The sequence below is a fragment of the Tachyglossus aculeatus genome, chromosome 22 (genome assembly GCF_015852505.1).
Source record: "Tachyglossus aculeatus isolate mTacAcu1 chromosome 22, mTacAcu1.pri, whole genome shotgun sequence".
Classification (NCBI taxonomy): domain Eukaryota; kingdom Metazoa; phylum Chordata; class Mammalia; order Monotremata; family Tachyglossidae; genus Tachyglossus; species Tachyglossus aculeatus.
The window spans coordinates 36,337,005-36,359,085 of NC_052087.1; the positions used below are offsets into that span (position 1 = coordinate 36,337,005).

Genomic DNA, 22,081 nt, shown 5'->3' on the forward strand with positions numbered 1-22,081 from the left:
ATTCCAGCGCTTAGTACGGTGCCTGGCGCATCATACGCACTTAACAAATACCATAAAAAGAAAACGAACAAAAAACTGTTTAAGGTCATCCCTGTCTCACTGCCACAGTGCTCCTCCTTTTCCTTCCCCTACCAGGGCACTGCCGCTTCCCCCCACCCACCCTTCACCCGCCCACCAGTCCGAAAGTACTTACTGAACGATGTCGGCGAAGGCGGTGAACAGAGGCTTGGACTTGTAGATTACGCCATACTTGGCACACAGAGACTTCACCAGCGGGGCCACTTTACGATAATTATGTCGAGGCATCGTAGGGAAAAGGCTGGCGGGGAGATCGAGAGGAGGGTTTACTGGGTTTCTGTTCCCCAGCGCCCTTCCCCGAGTGCCCACGCCCATCCGTTAACGTCCCTCTTCCATCCCCTGATCATCAATCGTATTTATTGAGCGCTTGCTGTGTGCAGAGCACTGTACTAAGCGCTTGGGAAGTACAAATTGGCAACATCTAGAGACGGTCCCTACCCAACAGTGGGCTCACAGTCTAACAGATACCGGTACTCCTTCCCACTTGGCGCGATGCCCGCGTCGTAACCCCCCCAAGGCCCCCGCACTCACTGATGCTCAATCTGGAAGTTGAGGTGCCCGCTGAACCAGTCGTTGAAGGGGGACTCGTGCACGTTGCACGTCGCCTGGAGCTGGAAGGAGGAATCGGAAACAGGGGAGCGCGACGTTGGTGGGGAGTAGCTGGATGAAGGGCGGGAGCTGGACCCGGCCCTTGGGGACCACTGGATGAGAAGCGGCGTGGCTTAGTGGGAAGAGCCCGGGCTTGGGAGTCTGGGGACCTGGGTTCCAATCCCGGCTCCGCCACCTGTCTGCTGTGTGGCCTTGGGCAAGCCACTTCGCTTCTCTGGGCCTCAGTTCCCTCATCTGGAAAATGGGGATTAAGACTGTGAGCCCCCCGTGGGACAACCCGATCACCTTGTCACCTCCCCGCCACTTAGAACAGTGCTTTGCACATATTAAGCGCTTAATAAATGCTATTATTATTATTCTCTGGGCCTCAGTTCCCTCATCTGGAAAATGGGGATGGAGACTGTGAGCCCCACGTGGGACAACCTGATTACGTTGTATCTACCCCAGTGCATGGAACAGTGCTTAGAACATAGTAAGTGCTTAACAAATACCACGATTATTATTATTATTGCTATTATGAGGGCCCCTTCCCAGCGCCTTAACCAGGATTGATACCCTGCCACTGACTGACCCCATCATCTCATTTTGGTGGACAGAAGAAGAGACCTGTGAGGGGATTTGGGGGACCCCTCCTTCCGGTGGCCACTGAGCCCCCTTTCAGATGCTGTGATTCTTGTGAACACCCAGTAAAGCCTTGCTAAGTGACCGAGATTTAAAAGTCTTCGGTTCTGGGACCACCCCATAAATCAGGGCTCCTCCTATACTCTCATACACAGGGAAGCAGCATCGCCTAATAAAAAGACCACGGGGTAGGAGCGAGAGGGCCTGGATTCTAATTCTGGCTCTGCCACTTGTCTGCCGGGTGAGCTTGGGTGAGTCACTCAACTTCTCTGTTCCTCATCTGGCAAATAAGGACTCAGTGCCTGTTCCCCTTCTCCCTTAAACCGTGAGCCCCATGTGGGACGGGGACTGATTTTCTTGTGTCTCCTCCAGCGCTTCGTACACAGAGGAGGCACTGAATATCATCATTAATGATTACTATTATTATTATTATTCTCTCTCCATTTAGCCACCACCCCCAATATCTCTTTACCACTGGCTTCTCTGCCCTCCATCCCTTACCTGGGTGGAGACCCAGTCCATATTCCGGTCACGGTCAATGTGCATGGGGATGTGGTTCATCTGTGTCACCCACACAAACCAGTTGCTCTCCAAGAACCTAGTCACACACACACACACACGCACGCACAGTGGTTGTTGCCCGGAATCCAAGTGTCGCTCCTCCCGACAACGCCTGTTACTGAGCCGCCGCCCCCCGGCCGACCTGGCACCCGTAGCCCTCCCCTGACGCCTGCCCACCACCCCGGGTGACACCCGGATCGGGGGTGGTGGGGGGGAGAGACAGGAATTCCACAAAAAGGGACGCCCCCTTCCCTGCCCTGACCACTACCTGACCAGGAAGAAGAGCCCCACAAAGCTTTTCAATCCCAGCAGGGGCACGTAGGTGAAGGAGAGGCGGACGTAGAAGGAGATCATCCAGGCCAGATCCTGTGTTTGGAGGCAGAATAACAGAGAGGGGCACAAGGGCATCAGGTGTTACCTTTGACCCCCCCGGGGGGACCAGGCCAGCGAAGATTTGGCGTCCAACCCTCTCACTCTCCCCCGCAATGACACCCGGATCCTTCCTCTTCCTCCTCACCCAGGAGGCTCCCTGAAACAGCCCTCTAAGCAACGGCACCCCCCCCGCCCCCCGTCACAATTTTTGATCCCGGGAACCAACGTGTGACTCCGGTTGTCTCCCGCTGAGATCCGCCCAAGATCACCCCTCTCCCTCAGCAGCGGAGACGGGAATGGAGAGGGGACCTGGGGCTGCTGCGTGAGGGATACTCACAACCCACTTCTTGCGCTTGATGACGAAGTAGAAAATATACCACTGGAAGTAGACGGGCAACAGGGCGGGGGGTCCAACTGGGAAGAAAGGCAAGACAGGGCAGAGCTGTCAGCGGCAGGGAGGGCCAACCGGGTTGGGGACTGGAGTTCCGGGGCTGAAGAAAGCTATCATCGCCCCATTCTTTCCGCCGGTTTCCTCATCTTTCCAGGGACCCTGCATTAGAGAGGGCTGAAGGGATGCTAGCGCAGGGAGAACAGGAGCTTCAGGGGGCCGGGACAGCCCCCCAGGAAGTTGGGTCTAGTGGGATGGAGAGGGAACACCCGTCCCTCCAGTCAAAGCCCCGTCCGTCCTATCTCGAACGTGGCTACACCTTGCAACCGTGCTCGGGGAAGGGCTGGACTCGGCATATCGAAGGATTAGTGGAAGGGGCCGGGCGGAATAGTCAGTTGACCCATGGTATTTACCGAGTGCTTACAGGGGGCAGAGCACTATTGTAAACAGTGTATGGTGGACTGCTTCGCGAAGCCTTGTCGGTTCCAGGAAGAACAGCTGGGGCGGGGGTTGGGGGAGCAAATATATTGGGAGAAGGTCAGGCCTGGAGTTGGGCAGCCATGACTTCCCTTGAGCATCTGAGTGAGGAAGGGCAGGGGAGGGCTTCCCTGAAGAAGAAGCGGAGAGCACGGGAGGAGTGGAAAGGAGAGGCAAGGAACAAGGGATGAGGCCCTATGTGGAAGAGCCAGCATGTGGAAAGCAGAGCATTCACTAATAATTATGATGATTATGTTGTTAACTGCTTACTATGTGCCAAGCACTGTTCTAAGCGCTGGGGTAGATACAAGGTAATCAGTTGTCCCACGTGGGGCTCACTGTCTTAATCCCCATTTTACAGATGAGGGAACTGAGGCACAGAGAAGTTAAGTGGCTTGCCCAAGTATCACATAACAGGCAAGTGGGGGAGGGGGGGTTGGGATTAGAACCCATCTGAGGAGCATCATCATCAATCGTATTTATCATCAATCATATTTATTGAGCGCTTACTATGTGCAGAGCATTGTACTAAGCGCTTGGGAAGTACAAACTGGCAACATATAGAGACAGTCCCTACCCAACAGTGGGCTCACAGTCTAAAAGGGGGAGACAGAGAACAAAACCAAACATACTAACAAAATAAAATAAATAGAATAGATATGTACAAACAAAATAAATAAATAAATAATTAGAGTAAAAAATATGTACAATTAGAGCAGATTTCTACTTCCTTGTGGGAAGGGAATGTTCTGCTTATTCTTGTACTGTACTCTCCCAAGTGCTTAGTACAGTGCTTTGCCCACAGTAAGTGCTCAATAAATACGACTGAATGATGAATAAATGAATGAATGAATGAAAAGGATAGAGGCGGGGTTCCCAAGGGCCCCTCCATTTCTCTGGTTCTCAATATTCACAGTCTTCTAGACTGTGAGCCCACTGTTGGGTAGGGACCGTCTCTATATGTTGCCAACTTGTACTTCCCAGGCACTTAGTACAGTGCTCTGCACACAGTAAGCGCTCAATAAATATGATTGAACGAATGAATGAATGAATGAATGAATGAATAAATGAAAAGGATAGAGGTGGGGTTTCCAAGGCCCCCTCCATTTCTCTGGTTCTCAATATTCAGCAGATGTACTGTTACGAAGCTCCAGGTTGGCTATGGTGCATCTCCTTAGAATTTCCATATCCTTTGTTAATAGTAATAATAATTGTAGTATTTGTTAAGCATTTACTATGTGCCAGCCTCTGTACTAAGCGCTGGGGTGGATACCAGCAAATTGGGTTGGACACAGTTCTTGTCCCACATGGGATAGCAATAATAATAATAATTATTATGGCATTTATTAAGTGCTTACTATGCGCAAAGCACTGTTCTAAGCACTGGGAAGGTACAAAGTAATCTGGTTGTCCCATGTGGGACTCGCAGTCAGTCTTCACCCCCATTTTCCCCTTTTAGACTGTGAGCCCACTGTTGGGTAGGGACTGTCTCTCTATGTTGCCAATTTGTACTTCCCAAGCGCTTAGTCCAGTGCTCTGCACATAGTAAGCGCTCAATAAATACGACTGATGATGATGATGATGATTTTCCAGAGGAGGTAACTGAGGCCCAGAGAAGTGAAGTGACTTGCCCAAGGCCACCCAGCGGGCAAGTGGCGGGGCCAGGATTAGAAGCCAGGACTCTCAGGCCCGGGCTCTAGCCGCTATGCCCTGCTGCTTCCCAGGTTGTGAGACGCTTCCCTCCCTGCCCACTGGATGTAGGTACTCACTAAGGAAGAAGTATTTGTGCTGGTGATTGTAAGGCATGTACTTCTTCTTCTGCATACCGAGCTGTGAGGAGAGGAGCAGAAATATGAGCTGAACTGACCAGTCAAGACACTGCCCATACCAATGGAGATACCATTGTCCCCCCCACCCCCCCACCCCCACACATCAGGGAGTAGCTCTCTTCCTCCCTTCAAGGCCCTGCTGAGAGCTCACCTCCTCCAGGAGGCCTTCCCAGACTGAGCCCCTTCCTTCCTGTCCCCCTCGTCCCCCTCTCCATCCCCCCCCATCTTACCTCCTTCCCTTCCCCACAGCACCTGTATATATGTTTGAACATATTTATTACTCTATTTATTTATTTTATTTGTACATATCTATTCTATTTATTTTATTTTGTTAGTATGTTTGGTTGTGTTCTCTGTCTCCCCCTTTTAGACTGTGAGCCCACTGTGGGGTAGGGACTGTCTCTATATGTTGCCAATTTGTACTTCCCAAGCGCTTAGTCCAGTGCTCTGCACATAGTAAGCGCTCAATAAATACGATTGATGATGATGATCAGGCTCTATTCCGCCCCTTCTCCCTCCTCCCATTCCTCTTTCCTTGAGCCTCCCACTGCGTCACTGCTGTCCAAATCTACCCAACTCTGGCCTTCCTTAGCAGTCGACACGGAGCGCAACAGCGGATTATTTCCTTATTCGCCTACGTACGTACTACGGAGCTAAAAAGGCCCTGTCTCTGTGCTTAAACTGAAAAATACAAAAGGTGATCTGGACATTCATTCATTCATTCGTATTTATTGAGCACTTACTGTGTGCAGAGCACTGTACTAAGCGCTTGGGAAGTACAAGTTGGCAATTCTCAGTGGTGATTGGTGACTATCACACTCCCTTGGGTCGGGATTGAGTACTCCCGATATGGAAGTCAACGCCGGGGACCCGGGTTCTTTGATTAGGCTTCTGTGGGGAGGTGGGGAGGGAGAGAAATGGCCAGGGGAGGGGGAAAAGGAGGTGACCATGGTCAGATAATCTTTTCCTGCTGATAACTGTGGTGTTTGTTACTATCTGCCAAGTGGGACAACCTGATTATCTTGTATCTCCCCCAGCGCTTAGAACAGTGCTTGGCACATAGTGAGCGCTTAACAAATACCAAAGTTATTATTATTATTACCCCAGTGCTTGGCACATAGTAAGTGCTTAACAAGTAGTAGTAGTAGTAGTAGTAGTAGTAGTAGTAGTAGTAGTAGTAGTAGTAGTATCTATAGTGTTTTCTTGGTCAAAATATGGAAGTGGTTTACCATTGCTTCCTTCCGCGTGGGAAACTTGAGTCTCCGCCCTCGACTCTCTCAATCAATCAATCATATTTACTGAGCGCTTACTGTGTGCAGAGCACTGTACTAAGCGCTTGGGAAGTCCAAGTTGGCAACATCTAGAGACGGTCCCTACCCAACAGCGGGCTCACAGTCTAGAAGGGGGAGACGGAGAACAAAAGCAGGCCGCGGCTGCCCAGCAGAGGTGAGTTTTGACTTGTAGAGGATTGCCTTCCGCTCGCTAGCCATTGCCCAAGATAGGAATGAAATGGGTAGGCCTCTGCTTGACTCTCCCTCTTGTAGTTGAGGCTGGTAGAGGACTGGAAATTCTCCAGGTGCGACTTACTATTCAGCCACTCTCAGCCCCACGGCACTCACTTCCGTATATATCCATAATCGATTTATTTATTTTAATGCCTGTCTCTTGCCCTAGACTGTGAGCTCCTTGTGCGTAGGGGACGTGTCTGCTCATCCTGGCATAGAAGCAGCCTGGTCCAGTGGATAGATCACAAACTTGGGGGCCAGAAGGACCTGGGTTCGAAACCCAGCTCTGCCCCTTGTCCGCTGTGTGGCCTTGGTCAAGTCACTTCACTTCTCTGGGCCTCAGTTACCTCATCGGTAAAATCGGAATTAAGACTGTGAGCCCCATGCGGGACAGGGACTGTGTCCAACCTGATAAGCTTGTATCTACCCAGCGCTCAGTGCAGTGTTCAGCATGTAGTAAGCGCTTAACGAATGCCATAATTTCATTTTATTTACTCTCCCAAGTGCTTTGTACAGTGCTCTGTGCACAGTAAGTGCTCACTAGATACCCCCGACTGATTGGTTCTTGGGAGAGAAGCAAAGTGCAAGGGCTGGAATATTCTGAAGGAGTAAAAAATCACTAATAGTGGAACAAGAGAAGAGTTTGAGGGAGTAAAGGACCACTGGGAGTGGACCAAGAGAAGCAGCATGGCGTAGAGCACAGGTCTCGGAGGCAGAAGGTCATGGGTTCAAATTCCGCCTCTGCCTCTTGTCTGCTGTGTGACCTCGGGCAAGTCAATTCACTTCTCTGTGCCTCGGTTACCTCAGCTGTAAAATGGGGATTGAGATTGTGACTACGGGAGGGAGAGTCAAGCGGTACTAGTCATTCCATTCCTAGCCTGGGCAGCGGATAGCGAGCGGAAGGCGATCAAGCTACAAGTCAAAACTTACCCGTGCTGGGCAGCAGCGGCTTGGGAGAGAGCCGAGGGCGGAGACTCAAGTCTTTTGAGAAAACTTTTTCTCAAGAAAACTCTACGGATACACTAGCAAAGGGACTGCAGGCGGAGAGCAGGGTGCTCTGGGAGAGATACGTCCATGGCGTCACTGTGGGTCGGAAACAACTCGACGGCCTAAGACAATTTGTTAAGTGCCTACTATGTGTCAGGTACTGGAACTAAGCGCTGCGGTAGATACAAGGTAATCATGTTGGACACGGTCCATGTCCCGTGTAGGGCTCACAGTTTTCATCCCCATTTTTTAGGTGAGGGAACTGAGGCACAGAGCAGTGAAGCAACTTGCCCAAGGTCACACAGCAAACAAGTGGCAGGGCTGGGATTAGAACCCAGGTCCTCTGACTCTTAGGCCCGTGCTCTTTCCACTACACCACACTGCTAAGTTTGGCGCAATTCCATGACTCAGGCATGTCTGAGACTGTTATATGTATATATGTTTGTATGTATTTATTACTCTATTTATTTTACTTGTACATATTTATTCTACTGATTTTATTTTGTTAATATGTTTTGTTTTGTTCTCTGTCTCCCCCTTCTAGACTGTGAGCCCGCTGTTGGGTAGGGACCGTCTCTATATGTTGCCAACTTGTACTTCCCGAGCACTTAGTACAGTGCTCTGCACACAGTAAGTGCTCAATAAATACGATTGAATGAATGAATGAATAATGGCAGCCCAGGTCCCCCACCCTGAAAAGTGAAACTCCTGGGCCTGACTTCTTAGGACACTTTATATTATTATATATAATAACATGTAACCATAATTATGGGGTTATTTGTTAAGCACTTACTTGGTGCCAAGAACTGTACTACAGGTTGGGGGAGATACAGGATAATCGGGTTGGACACAGCTCCTGTTCCACGTGGGGATCACAGTCTAAAGGGGAGGGGCATCAGCTATTGAATCCCCATTTTGCAGATAAACTGAGGCATAGAGAAGTGAAGTAACTTGCCCATGTTGGCACAGCAGGTCAATGGCAGAGCCCGGATTAGAGCCCAGGTCCTCTGATTCCCAGGCCGGTGCTCTTAGGAGAGAGTGGGAGAGAGAGACAGAGAGAGAGAGAGAGAAATTGGGAGAGAGGAAAAGAGTCAGAGTGAAAAGGGGAGGACAGAGCCATTGAAGGAAAATGAAACCGGGAATTTCCTGTCTCTCCTTCCATGAATGGTGGCTTCCCATCAAAGAAGCCGACTATTCATTTTGAATGGGAGGTGAAGGTTTCAGGAAACAGGCCAAAAAAAGGCAGTCTCGTATCTCCTCCTGCCTTCAAGACATCTCTACTTGGATGCCCTCCTATCACCTCAAACTGACATGTCCAAAACGGAGCTCCTTATCTTCCCACCCAAACCCTGTCCTCCCCGTGACTTTCCCATCCCTGTAAAGGGCACCACCATCCGTCCTGTCTCCCATTACCTTGGCATATCCTTGACCCATCTCTGTCATTCACCACACACATTCAATCTGCTCCCAAATCCTGTCGGTCCCACCTTCACATCACTAAAATCCCCCCTTTCCTCTCCTTCATTAATGAATCACTAAAATCCCCCCTTTCCTCTCCTTCCAAACTGCTACCACGTTATTACAATCACTCATCCTCTCACGCCTGGATTCTAGCATCGGCCTCCTTGCTGACCTCCCAGCCTCCTGTTTCTTCCCACTCCACTTCACTCTGTCGCCCGGATCATTTTTCTACAAAAACGTTCAGGACGTGTCACCCTGCTCCTCCAAATACTCCAGTGGTTGCCCATCCACCTCCGTGTCGAACAAAAACTCCTCACCATTGGCTTTAAAGCAGTCCATCACCTTGCCCCCCTTACCTCATCTTGCTTCTTTCTCTCCTACAACCCAGCCGCGCACTTTGCTCTTCTAGTGCCAACCTTCCTTCTCACCGTACCTCGCCCTAACCTGCCTCGCCGCCAACCCCTAGCCCACGTCCTGCCTTTGGCCTGAAATGCCCTCCCTCCTCAAATCTGACAATGACTCTCCCCACCCTTCAAATCCTTATTGCAGGCACATCTCCTCCAAGAGGCCTTCCCAGATTAAGCCTAGCCTAGAGAAGCAGTGTGGCATAGTGGAAAGAGCCCAGGCTTGGGAGTCCGAGGTCGTGGGTTCTAATCCCGGCTCCGCCACTGATCAGCTGTGTGACTTTGGGCAAGTCACTTGACTTCTCTGGGCCCCAGTGACCTCATCTGTAAAAGGGGGATTAAGACCGTGAGCCCCAAGTGGGACAACCTGATTCCCCTGTATCTCCCCCAGTACTTAGAACAGTGCTTGGCACATAGTAAGCGCTTAACAAATGCCATCATCATTAAGCCCCACTTTTCCTCATAGCCCACTCCCTTTTACGTCACCCTGACTTGCTCCCGCTGCACTTATGTCCATATCTGCAACTTTATTTCTTTGTATTGATGTCTGTCTCCCCCTTCTACATAGACTGTAAGCTCACTGCGGGCAGGGAATGTCACTATTTATTGTTATATTGTGCTTTCCCAAGTGCTTAGTACAGTGCTCTGCACACAGTGAGCATTCATTAAATACGACTGAATGAATGCATGAATATGTCAGAGGGATTCGGGTTCCAATTCTGACTCTGCCATGTGTCTGCTGTGTGACCTTGGACAAGTCACTTAACTTCTCTGTGCCTCAGTTATCTCATCTGTAAAAATGGGGATTCAATCTTACCCCCTCCAACTTAGACCGTGAGCCTCATGTGGGACGGGGACTCTGTCCAACCTGATTAATTTGTATCTTCCAGCCCTTAGAACAGACTGGCACATAGTAAGTGCTGAACAAATACCAACATTATTATTACAATTACCCTGGTGCTTAGAACAGTGCTTGGCACCTAGTAAGCATTTAACAAGCACCATAACCATTATTAATTATTATTATTATTACAAGAAAGAGATGGAGAGGGAAAAGTGTATATCGAGAAGCAGCGTGGCTCAGTGGAACGAGCCCGGGCTTTGGAGTCAGAGGTCATGGGTTCAAATCGCGGCTCCGCCAATTACCAGCTGTGTGACTTTGGGCACGTCACTTCACTTCCCTGGGCCTCAGTTCCCTCATCTGTAAAATGGGGGGATTAAGACTGTGAGCCCTGAGTGGGGCAACCTGCTCACCCTGTAACCTCCCCAGCGCTTAGAACAGTGCTTTGCACATAGTAAGCGACTAATAAATGCCATTATTATTATATCTGTAAATATTAGGATGAATGGCCAGGACAGCAGCCTTAATTCTGTTCCTCCAAGCCCCCCGATGCCACCGTTGGAGAGAAAATTCTGGTCAGGAATGGCACTGATTTATGTCGTACTACGCAAGGTTAAGTATTTGTGCTTCTTGTGCGTGTGGGTGGGAAGGGAGGCGTGCGGGTCACTGGGCAGCAGAGGAAAAAATATCATCTCCTTTCCACCCTCAGGGAAGGCGTTCCTAACTCCCCCCTGCTTGCCCCTCGGAAACAAAGCCATTCTGAGCGGCCTCTTGCTCGCTGGCTCTCGCCCTCCTCCAGACTGCCAAGTCCCTGCCCTTTTGGATGTGAGCAGTTGGCTTGGTCCCCTTACTGGGGATGACTCTCCCTCCCCTCCTGCCACACTCAACCCTTCCCTTCCTCCTCATCGCAGGGATCTCTCCCTCTGACATCAGTCAAGCTCACCTCCACAGGAAGAACTTTCCCCAGGGCAAAGAGCAAGGGGTGCATGTTGATGTCTGGGTCCTTCCGATAGCAGTTGGGCTTGGCATGATGCTGGAAGTGTAAGTGGTTCCACCAGCTGGCAGGGGCCCCCTAGGGAAGGAGACAAAGACGGGAAGACAGGAAGAGGAAGAGGTTTTGTTGTCTGTCTCCCCCTTCTAGGCTGTGAGCCCGTTCATTCATTCATTCATTCATTCATTCATTCATTCAATCGTATTTATTGAGCGCTTACTGTGTGCAGAGCACTGGACTAAGCGCTTGGGAAGTACAAGTTGGGCCCGTTGTTGGGTAGGGACCGTCTCTAGATGTTGCCGACTTGTCCTTCCCAAGCGCTTAGTCCAGTGCTCTGCACACACTAAGCGCTCAATAAATACGATTGAATGAATGAATTTTCACTTCTTTCAATTAATCAATCAACAAATGCCATCATTATTATTATTCTATTAATGATGTGTATATATAATTCTATTTATTTTGATGCTATTGATGCTTGTCCACTTGTTTTGTTGTCTGTCTCCCCACCAACAGGCTGTGTCCCCGTTGGGTAGGGACCATCTCTATATGTTGCCGTGTACTTCCCAAGCGCTTAGTCCAGTGCTCTGCGCACACTAAGCGCTCAATAAATACGATTGAATGAATGAATTTTCACTTCTTTCAATTAATCAATCAACAAATGCCATCATTATTATTATTCTATTAATGATGTGTATATATAATTCTATTTATTTTGATGCTATTGATGCTTGTCCACTTGTTTTGTTGTCTGTCTCCCCACCAACAGGCTGTGTCCCCGTTGGGTAGGGACCATCTCTATATGTTGCCGTGTACTTCCCAAGCGCTTAGTCCAGTGCTCTGCGCACACTAAGCGCTCAATAAATACGATTGAATGAATGAATTTTCACTTCTTTCAATTAATCAATCAACAAATGCCATCATTATTATTATTCTATTAATGATGTGTATATATAATTCTATTTATTTTGATGCTATTGATGCTTGTCCACTTGTTTTGTTGTCTGTCTCCCCACCAACAGGCTGTGTCCCCGTTGGGTAGGGACCATCTCTATATGTTGCCGTGTACTTCCCAAGCGCTTAGTCCAGTGCTCTGCACACACTAAGCGCTCAATAAATACGATTGAATGAATGAATGAATTTTCACTTCTTTCAATTAATCAATCAACAAATGCCATCATTATTATTATTCTATTAATGATGTGTATATATAATTCTATTTATTTTGATGCTATTGATGCTTGTCCACTTGTTATGTTGTCTGTCTCCCCACCAACAGGCTGTGTCCCCGTTGGGTAGGGACCATCTCTATATGTTGCCAACTTGTACTTTCCAAGCGCTTAGTCCAATGCTCTGCGCACAGTAAGCACTCAATAAATACGCTTGAATGAATGAATTTTCACTTCTTTCAATTAATCAATCAACAAATGCCATCATTATTATTATTCTATTAATGATGTGTATATATAATTCTATTTATTTTGATGCTATTGATGCTTGTCCACTTGTTTTGTTGTCTGTCTCCCCACCAACAGGCTGTGTCCCCGTTGGGTAGGGACCATCTCTATATGTTGCCGTGTACTTCCCAAGCGCTTAGTCCAGTGCTCTGCGCACACTAAGCGCTCAATAAATACGATTGAATGAATGAATTTTCACTTCTTTCAATTAATCAATCAACAAATGCCATCATTATTATTATTCTATTAATGATGTGTATATATAATTCTATTTATTTTGATGCTATTGATGCTTGTCCACTTGTTTTGTTGTCTGTCTCCCCACCAACAGGCTGTGTCCCCGTTGGGTAGGGACCATCTCTATATGTTGCCGTGTACTTCCCAAGCGCTTAGTCCAGTGCTCTGCACACACTAAGCGCTCAATAAATACGATTGAATGAATGAATTTTCACTTCTTTCAATTAATCAATCAACAAATGCCATCATTATTATTATTCTATTAATGATGTGTATATATAATTCTATTTATTTTGATGCTATTGATGCTTGTCCACTTGTTATGTTGTCTGTCTCCCCACCAACAGGCTGTGTCCCCGTTGGGGAGGGACCATCTCTATATGTTGCCAACTTGTACTTTCCAAGCGCTTAGTCCAATGCTCTGCGCACAGTAAGCACTCAATAAATACGCTTGAATGAATGAATTTTCACTTCTTTCAATTAATCAATCAACAAATGCCATCATTATTATTATTCTATTAATGATGTGTACATATAATTCTATTTATTTTGATGCTATTGGTGCTTGTCCACTTGTTTTGTTGTCTGTCTCCCCACCAAGAGACTGTGTCCCCGTTGGGGAGGGACCATCTCTATATGTTGCCAACTTGTACTTCCCAAGAGCTTAGTCCAGTGCTCTGCACACACTAAGCGCTCAATAAATACGATTGAATGAATGAATGAATTTTCACTTCTTTCAATTAATCAATCAACAAATGCCATCATTATTATTATTCTATTAATGACATGTATATATAATTCTATTTATTTTGATGCTATTGATGCTTGTCCACTTGTTTTGTTGTCTGTCTCCCCACCAACAGGCTGTGTCCCCGTTGGGTAGGGACCATCTCTATATGTTGCCAACTTGTACTTCCCAAACGCTTAGTCCAGTGCTCTGCACACAGTAAGCGCTCAATAAATACAACTGAATGAATTTTCACTTCTTTCAATTAATCAATTAACAAATGCCATCATTACTATTATTCTATTAATGATGTGTATATATAATTCTATTTATTTTGATGCTATTGATGCTTGTCCACTTGGTTTGTTGTCTGTCTCCCCCCCAATAGACTGTGACCCCATTGGGTAGGGATTGTCTCTATACGTTGATTTGCACTTCCCAAGCGCTTAGTCCAGTGCTCTGCACACAGTAAGCGCTCAATAAATACGACTGAATGAATGAATTTTCACTTCTTTCAATTAATCAATTAACAAATGCCATCATTATTATTATTATTATTCTATTAATGATGTGTATATATAATTCTATTTATTTTGATGCTATTGATGCTTGTCCACTTGTTTTGTTGTCTGTCTCCCCCCCAACAGACTGTGACCCCGTTGGGTAGGGACTGTCTCTGTATGTTGCTGAACTGTACTTTCCAAGCGCTTAGTACAGTTCTCTGCACGCAGTAAGCACTCAATAAATACAATTGAATGAATGAATGAATGGTATTTATTGAGGGCTTACTATGTGCAGAGCACTGTACTGAGAGCTGGGGAGAGAACAACAGAGTTGGTAAACACATTCCCTGCCCACAATGAGCTTCTATTGTGTAAAAATGTGTTCCCTTTCCATGGATTCTAACTAGACTCAGAATGCTTTTTCAATGTAAAGTTAGGGGAGCTCTGTGCTGAGCGCAAAATGCTTTGTGCAAAGATTGCCCTGGCCATAAATACCTTCTCAAGAGGGAGGAGGGGAAAGGCATGCTGCTGATCTGCAGACTGCACGCTCCTCGTGGGTGGGTATACCATTCGACTTGTCCTTCCCAAGCGCTTAGTACAGTGCTCTGCACACAGTAAGCGCTCAACAAATACCACTGAATGAATGACTCTACCAACTCTTGTATTGTACTGGAGCATGGGCCTGGGTGTCAGAGCACCTGGGTTCTCATCCCAGCTCTCTCACTTGTCTGCTGTGTGACCTGGGGAAAGTCACTTCAATTCTCTGTGACTCAGTTCCCTTATTGGTAAAATGGGGGTTTACTACCTACTTTCCCTCCTACTCAGATTGTGAGCTCCACGTGGGACCTGGTTAGCTTGGATCTACTCCAGCTCTTGGAAGAGTGCGCTTAACAAATACCGCAATTATTATCATAATTAGATAGTAGGCTTTTTACGGGCAAGGATCGTGCCGGTTATACTGTACTCTCCCAAGTACTTAGTGCAGTGCTCTCCACATAGTAAGCGCTCAATGAATAGGATTGATTGGTGTAAAGTGTCTCAGCAGTTCCAAGCAAAGGTTGGAAAGGAGCTCTTGCTAACAACTGACTGATGGATTATTATTACTGTCCCAAGGGATTAATACAGTTCTCCAGACATCATCATCATCAATCGTATTTATTGAGCGCTTCCTATGTGCAGAACACTGTACTAAGCGCTTGGGAAGTACAAATTGGCAACATATAGAGACGGTCCCTACCCAACAGTGGGCTCACAGTCTAAAAGACATAGCTTGCACTTAATAAATACCACTGATTGACTGACTGATTTTCCCCGGATGGTAATACTAATAATAATGATGGCATTTGTTAAGCGCTTACCATGTGCAAAGCACTGTTCTAAGCGCTGGGGAGGATACAAGGTGATGAGATTGTCCCACGTGGGGCTTCACAGTCTTAATCCCCATTTTCCAGATGACGGAACTGAGGCACAGAGAAGTGACTTGCCCAAAGTCACACGGCTGACAGTGGGCAGAACCGGAATTTGAACCCATGACCTCCGAGTCCCAAGCCCGTGCCCTATCCACTGAGCCACGCTGTACCCTCTTAGACCCTACTTAAATTTCTCTGCTAAAGATGGACTGCTCCATTTCGGTCTAACCCCGCCGCCCCAAGAAAACCGGGATCATTTCCTTGGTGGTTTGAACACAGTAAGCGCTTAATAAATGCCATTATTGTTATTATTATTGGCACTGACCTGACAAGGCTAAGCCAAAAATAAAGGAAGTCTTCTGGATTCATGGCCCGTCGCCAGAGAGGCCATTCCCATCACGCCCGGCCTCCAAGCCCCGCTCCCCCTCACCTTCAGGTGGCCAATGACGAACTTATGAAACAAGTGGTTCCATCCAGACTTGCTGAAAACCGACAGGTGACCGAGGTCGTGCTGCAGCCACCCAGCCTGGGCCTAGGACAGAAAGGACACGGTTAGGGCCACACCATCTTCCGGCTCCTCCGCCTCAACACGCCCGTGAGGCAGAGTGGGCATTTGTTCCGGCCTAAGAGCCACTTCTTGGACTGCCCTCCCCGTTTTCCCGGGGGCGTCCGCGGTGGATACGGGAACCTCACAAGAAGTTTGGGGCCGGGAGGCGGAGAGGCACTAAGGGCTCCTGCTTGGGAGAGTCATATTCTAGGAAATGCAGCAAGTAGGAGGGGCGGCCAAGCCTTTCTGGGCAACTGACTACAGGGCAGCGCAGGATCCCGTGGAAAAAGGACCCGGACTTGGCTTCCATAGGCTGCGGAGGCTAGACACCAAAGCTTCGGGCCATATGGGGAGCTTCCAGGAAGGGAAAACAGGGGTAAAAAGAAGAAATACGGGGATGCAGCGAGAGAAGGACAAGTTGATGGGATCAGAAAGAGGAGGAGGGTCGAAGAATAATAACAATAATAATAATAATGATGGCATTTGTTAAGCGCTTACTATGTGCAGAGCACTGTTCTAAGCGCTGGGGGTGGATACAAGGTGATCAAGTTGTCCCACATGGGGCTCACAGCCTCCACCCCCATTTTACAGATGAGGTAACTGAGGCTCAGAGAAGTTAAGTCACTTGCCCAAGGTCACACAGCAGACATGTGGCGGAGCTGGGATTCGAACCCATGATCTCTGACTCCAAAGCCCGGGCTCTTCTCCACTGAGCCACGCTGCTCCTCTATTATTGTTATTACTATTAGTAAAGAACTGACTATAGTTAGGAGCAGACAGGCAGCTAACACTTCCTGCTTGAAAGAATGAACCAGTTGGCCACAGCCAATGGTCTATATATTTTTCATATCTCAACTTAGCCATTTGGGCAATCTGGAAGGACAGAAATGGAAACTGCTTAGAAAACTGTTCAAGAGAAGCAACATAGCCTAGAGGAAAGAGCTCAGGACTGGCAGGCAAGAAGAGCTGGCTTCTAATTCTGGCTCCACCTCTTCCCAGCTGGGTGACCAATTAAGCAAGTTACTTAATTTCTCTGTACCTTACTTGGTTTCCTCATCTGTACAATGTCAGTTAAATACCTGTTCTCCCTCCCTCTTATTATCACTATTATTATTATTATTTATAATAGTAATAATAATAATGGTGGTATTTGTTAAATGCTTACTATGTGTCAAGCATTCTACTAAACCCTGGGATAAATAAAAGATAATAGGATTGGGCACAAAATCTCTAAGGACATGTGAGCCCCAACTGAAACAGGGACTGTACTTCATCTGACTGCACTGTAGCTAACCCAGTGCGTCGCATACAGTCCGCATTTAATATACGTCACAATTTTGATTACTATTATCTTAGCTCTGAGGTCCATTCTCTGCCCTCCCCTCTCCTGCTGGTTTAACGTTTTAGCTTCAGTCCCCTTTTACCAACAACTTCCTCGAGAAGCTACTGATTCCTTGAGAAGCATCATGGCCTAGTGAAAAGAACGAAGGCCTGGGAGCTAGAAGACCTGGATTCGAATCCCAGCTGTACCACCAGGCTGCTGTGTGACCCTGGCCAAGTCACTTCACTGCACTGTGCTTCAGTTTCTGCATCTGTAAAATGGGGATTAAATCCTACTCCCTCTTACTTACACTGTGAGCCCCATTTGGGACAGGGACTGTGTCCAACCTGATTATCCTGTAGCCACCCCAGTGATTAGAACAATGACTGATACATAGTAAGCGCTTAACCGATACCACGTACAAATACCTTCCCAAACCTAAGGAGGGCTTCTTTTTGATTTTATGGTATTTGTTAAGTCTTACAATGTGCTAGGCACTGTACTAATAATAATAATGATGGCATTTATTAAGCGCTTACTATGTGCAAGTGTACTATGTCAAGCGCTTAGTACAGTGCTCTGCACACAGTAAGCACTCAATAAATACAATTGATTGATTGCAAAGCACTGTTCTAAGCGCTGGGGAGGTTACAAGGTGCTCAGGTTGTCCCACGGAGGGCTCAGTCTTCATCCCCATTTTACAGATGAGGGAACAGAGGCACAGAGAAGTTAAGTGACTTGCCCAAAGCCACATAGCTGACAAGTGGCAGAGCCGGGATTTGAACCCATGACCTCTGACTCCAAAGCCCGTGCTCTTTCCACCGAGCCACGCTGCTTCTCAGTAGTAATAATGATGGCGTTTGTTAAGCGCTTACTATGTGCGAAGCACTGTTCTAAGTGTTGGGGAGGGTACAAGGTCATCACTTTGCCCCAGGTGGGGCTCACCGTCTTAATCCCCATTTCACAGATGAGGTAACTGAGGCTCAGAGAAGTTAACTTCTCTGTGCCTGTTACCTCATCTGTAAAATGGGGATTAAGACGGTGAGCCCCCCGTGGGACAACCTGATCACCTTGTAACCTCCCCAGCGCTTAGAACAGTGCTTTGCACATAGTAAGCGCTTAATAAATGCTATCATCATTATTATTATTATTAAGTGACTTGCCCAAGGTCACACAGCAGACGTGTGGGGGAGCCGGGATTAGAACCCATGGCCTCTGACTCCCAAACCCGGGCTCTTTCCCTGAGCCACGCTGCTCCTCTGTACTAGGTACAAGCTTATCAGGTGGGACCCAATCCCTGTCCCACATGGGGCTCAAGAGTCTTACAGATGAGGATTCTGAGGCCCAGAGAAGTGAAGTGACTTCCCCAAGGTCACACAGCAGACAAGTGGTGGAGCCGGGATTAGGACCCAGATCTTCTGAATCCCAGGCCCGTGCTCTAGCCACTGGACTGTGCTGCTTCTTTGGCACAGAGAACGCCTTGATAAAGGCAAGTCGGGACCTGCTTACCTGGACGGCGCTGAGTAACAGGGCACAGACAAGGAAGGGCACCAGAGATGTCCCGAAGAGCCAGAGGGTCAGCCAGGCGGCCACGTCCAGCAGAAGGATGTGCAGCAGATACAGCAGGAAGAACCCCTTGCTGGCCTTCAGGAGCCCCATCTGCTCCACGGTTGTCCGGAGTGCGCGGAACTCATCCAGCAGCTCTTTCTGTCGGGGTGAGGCCGCTAAACGTTACAATCTTTAAGGACTGAGAACTTATCAACAAGAAGGATGCGCCTCACGGGACGTGTGTGGAAAATCTGAGGAAACCTGGAAATCCACAGAGGAGGGGATTCTGACCGCTTCCCTGAAAGGCCAATCGTGTCCCCTGGCGATCGCTCGTGGTGGGCAGGGAACGAGCCTGCCAACTGCGTTGCGCTGTACTCTCCGAAGTGCTTAGTACAGTGCTCTGCACACGGTAAGTGTTCAATAAATACCCACTGCTGATGATGATAATGTATAATCCCATGTACTTCCCAAGAGCTTAGTACAGTGCTCTGCACACAGTAAGCGCTCAATAAATATGACTGAATGAATGAATGAATAATGATAATTGTGGTATTAGTTAGGCACTTGCGATGTGCCAGGCCCTGTTCTAAGCGCTGAGGTGGATGCAAGCAAATCGCGCTGGACACAGATTCTGTCCCCCATGGGGCTTACGTTCTCAATCCCCAATTTACAGATGAGGTAACTGAAGCACAGAGAAGTGAAGTGACTTGCCCAAGGCCACACAGTAGACAAGTGGTCGAGTTGGGATTAGAACCCAAGAACTTCTGACTCGCAGCCCACACTCACTCCCCTATAGTAATAATGATGGTATTTGTTAAGCGCTTACTATGTGCAAAGCACTGTTCTAAGCACTGGGGAGATACAAGGTGATCAGGTGGTCCCACGTGGGGCTCACGGTCGTCATCCCCATTTTACAGATGAGGGAACTGAGGCCCAGAGAAGTGAAGTGACTTGCCCAAAGTCACCCAGCTGAACAATTGGCGGAGCCGGGATTTGAACCCATGACCTCTGACTCCAAAGTCCGGGCTCTTTCCACTGAGCCACGCTGCTTCTCTACTGCTGCTGATGGCTAGGGCTAAAGACGCCCGCTTCTGCCAGTACGATTCCACAAACAAATGGACTCCAAATGGGAGTCTGGGCCACCACCAAACCCAAAGGCGAGGTCAGATGGCCACTGCTTCCCCCAGACGGCTCCTGTCTCCCGACACTGGAGAAGCAGCATGGCGTTGTTGACAGAGCACAGGCCGGGGAGCCCGAAGGCCATGGGTTCTAAACCCGGCGCAGCCACCTGTCTGCTGTGTGACCCTGGGCAAGTCACTTCTCTGAGCCTCAGTGACCTCATCTGAAAAACGGGGGATGAGACAGGGAGCCCCATGTCCAACCTGGTTTGCTTGAATCCACCCCAGCGCTTAACACGGTGCCTGGCACACAGTAAGCGCTTAACAAATACCACAATTATTATTATCATTTGCGTCCTCATTCATTCATTCATTCAGTCGTATTTATTGAGCGCTTACTGTGTGCAGAGCACTGTACTAAGTGCTTGGGAAGTACAAGTTGGCAACATATAGAGACGGTCCCTACCCAACAGTGGGCTCACAGCCTAGAAGGGAGAACAAAACACGTTAACAAAATAAAATAGAATAAATATGTACAAATAAAATAGAGTAATAAATACACAGACAGAGAACAAAACACGTTAACAAAATAAAATAAATAGAATAAATATGTACAAATAAAATAAATAGAGTAATAAATACGTACAAACACATATACATATACACAGGTGCCCCGCCTGGCAAACTCACATTCTTTTTGGGTTCAAAGCTGGGCTGGTCCGGAGCCAGCTCCCCAATCAGCAGGGAACTCATATATTTGCGCACCAGGGCCTTGTTGATGTGGAAGGCCGTGAAGGGATCCTGCAACAGTAAGGAAGAAGGGTGAGGTGACCCGCCGCTGACTCAGTCACCGACACCCCCAGCTCAGGGACAAAGAAGCCGCTCTCCCGTTGGGCTAGCTGGCTCTCTACCTCTCCCTCTCTCACCCCTTCTGCCTCGGGTGGTCGGTTTTCTCAGCTCTCCATATGGAAAGGATTAACACGAGCTACCTGGTTCTCTTAGGAAAAAGAAAAAACCTTGTAACCATTGTCCTCTTGAGAAGGGTGTAATATTGTCCGGCCCTATTGCACGGGAACGACCTGTGCTCCACAGGGGCTCAGACATTTAGCCCTCTCATGTTCTTACCCAAAAGTCCGCAGGCTGCCATGCGGCACCTGGGGAGGGAACATCACTCCAGCAGAACTGGTTTGGGAAATGCGGCTTGTGTCGAGAGAAGAGAGAACTGAAAATCTGCATCTGTATTCATTCAATCTTATTTATTGAGCGCTTACTGTGTGCAGAGCACTGGACTAAGCGCTTGGGAAGTACAAGTTGGCAACATAGAGAGACGGTCCCTGCCCAAAAGTGGGCTCACAGTCTAGAAGACTGTACTTAACTAAGGACTGACTCATTGCTTGGAATCATTGTTCATTGCAGGAGGCCTTCCCAGACTGAGCCGCCTTTGTCCTCCCCTCCTCCCCATCAGCCTCGCCCTACCTCCTTCCCCTCCCCACAGCACCTGTATACATATATTTCTACACATTTATTACTCTATTTATTTTAATTGTACATATTTACTATTCTATTTATTTTGTTAATGATGTGCATGTAGCTTTAATTCTATATGTTCTGATGATTTTGACACCTGTCTCCATGTTTTGTTTTGTTGTCTTTCTCCCCCTTCTAGACTGTGAGCCCGTTGTTGGGTGGGGACCGTCTCTATATGTTGCCGACTTGTACTTCCCAAGCGCTTAGTCCAGCGCTCTGCACACAGTAAGCGCTCAATACACTCGATTGAATGAATGAATGAATCAAACATTAAAGGAGCTTAAGATCAACTCTCAGGTATTTTCTGAGCTAAGGTATCAAGATAAACAATCCTTGTTGTGGGCAGCGAATGTGCCCGATTATTGTTGTATTATAGTCCCCCAAGTACTTAGTACAGTGCTTCATACAGAGCGCTCAATAAATACAAATGAATAATAGTAGCAGTAGTAGTAACAATAGTGGTATTTGTTAAGTGTTTACTAAGCGGCAAGAACCGTACTAAGAGTGGGGCAAATAATAATAATGGTATTTGTTAAGGGCATACTATGTGCCAGGCACTGTTC

The 22,081-nt window shown here is 47.8% G+C and overlaps 1 protein-coding gene across 1 annotated transcript in view; it reads right to left on the bottom strand.

Moving 5' to 3' along the window:
- Nucleotides 1–22,081, bottom strand: part of FADS1 (fatty acid desaturase 1) — a 37,213-nt gene that overhangs the window by 3,409 nt on the left and 11,723 nt on the right. Inside the window, exons 2-11 of the mRNA XM_038764746.1 lie at nt 20,682–20,792; nt 18,835–19,032; nt 15,888–15,989; nt 11,077–11,205; nt 4,876–4,936; nt 2,579–2,655; nt 2,138–2,235; nt 1,810–1,906; nt 610–689; nt 194–319 (exon numbers count right to left, since the gene is read on the bottom strand). Of these exons, the coding sequence (XP_038620674.1) occupies nt 194–319; nt 610–689; nt 1,810–1,906; nt 2,138–2,235; nt 2,579–2,655; nt 4,876–4,936; nt 11,077–11,205; nt 15,888–15,989; nt 18,835–19,032; nt 20,682–20,792 (1,079 nt within the window). The remainder of the gene's footprint in view (nt 1–193; nt 320–609; nt 690–1,809; nt 1,907–2,137; nt 2,236–2,578; nt 2,656–4,875; nt 4,937–11,076; nt 11,206–15,887; nt 15,990–18,834; nt 19,033–20,681; nt 20,793–22,081) is intronic.